This window comes from Cariama cristata, unplaced genomic scaffold (assembly GCF_000690535.1).
Source record: "Cariama cristata isolate BGI_N322 unplaced genomic scaffold, ASM69053v1 scaffold38960, whole genome shotgun sequence".
In the NCBI taxonomy this organism is placed as follows: domain Eukaryota; kingdom Metazoa; phylum Chordata; class Aves; order Cariamiformes; family Cariamidae; genus Cariama; species Cariama cristata.
The window spans coordinates 20,985-21,449 of record NW_009597050.1 but is presented as its reverse complement, the minus strand read 5'-3'; the positions used below and the strand labels follow the sequence as shown (position 1 = coordinate 21,449).

Here is a 465-nt window from a genome sequence, read left to right as displayed (position 1 = left end):
GGGGTGGCCTGGGGGTGGAGTGGCCTCTGCCAGTCCGAGTAGCCCTGCGGACACGCATAGTAGGGCGGTCGCTGGTAGTGATGGTAGGAAGGTTGAGGTTTTGGCTGGTAGGGGTAGGGCATGCCCTGGGGGGGCCGATACCGAGGGAAGACGCTGGGGTGGGCGCTGCTTGGCTGGAAACCCCGTGGGGGAAAATGCTGGGGATGGGAGGCAGGAGGAGGAGGAGGCTTCCCCCCCATCATGGGGCCAAACCCCTGCAGGCCTGGGTTGATGTGGTACCGCCCAGCCGAATTTGGGTATTCCAGACTGGGCATGTAGAGAGGGTGGAACTGGTTAGGGGCAGTGCCCATGGAGCCGGTGGCGTCCACACCGGGCAGGCCAGTGCCCTGCCCCATGCAAGGCACAGCTGCTTCGGGCAGAGCCTTCCCCCCACCGCAGAGGGGCTTCTCCAGCAGGCCGGGGGCT

General features: G+C 66.2%; 1 protein-coding gene across 1 annotated transcript in view; it reads right to left on the bottom strand.

The window, feature by feature from the left end:
• Positions 1 to 465, bottom strand: part of CECR2 (cat eye syndrome chromosome region, candidate 2) — a gene marked incomplete at both ends in the record, with an annotated part of 22,629 nt that overhangs the window by 1,561 nt on the left and 20,603 nt on the right. Inside the window, one exon of the mRNA XM_009708424.1 lies at positions 1 to 463. This exon is cut by the window's left edge and continues 612 nt beyond it. Coding sequence (XP_009706726.1) covers positions 1 to 463 — 463 coding nt within the window. The remainder of the gene's footprint in view (positions 464 to 465) is intronic.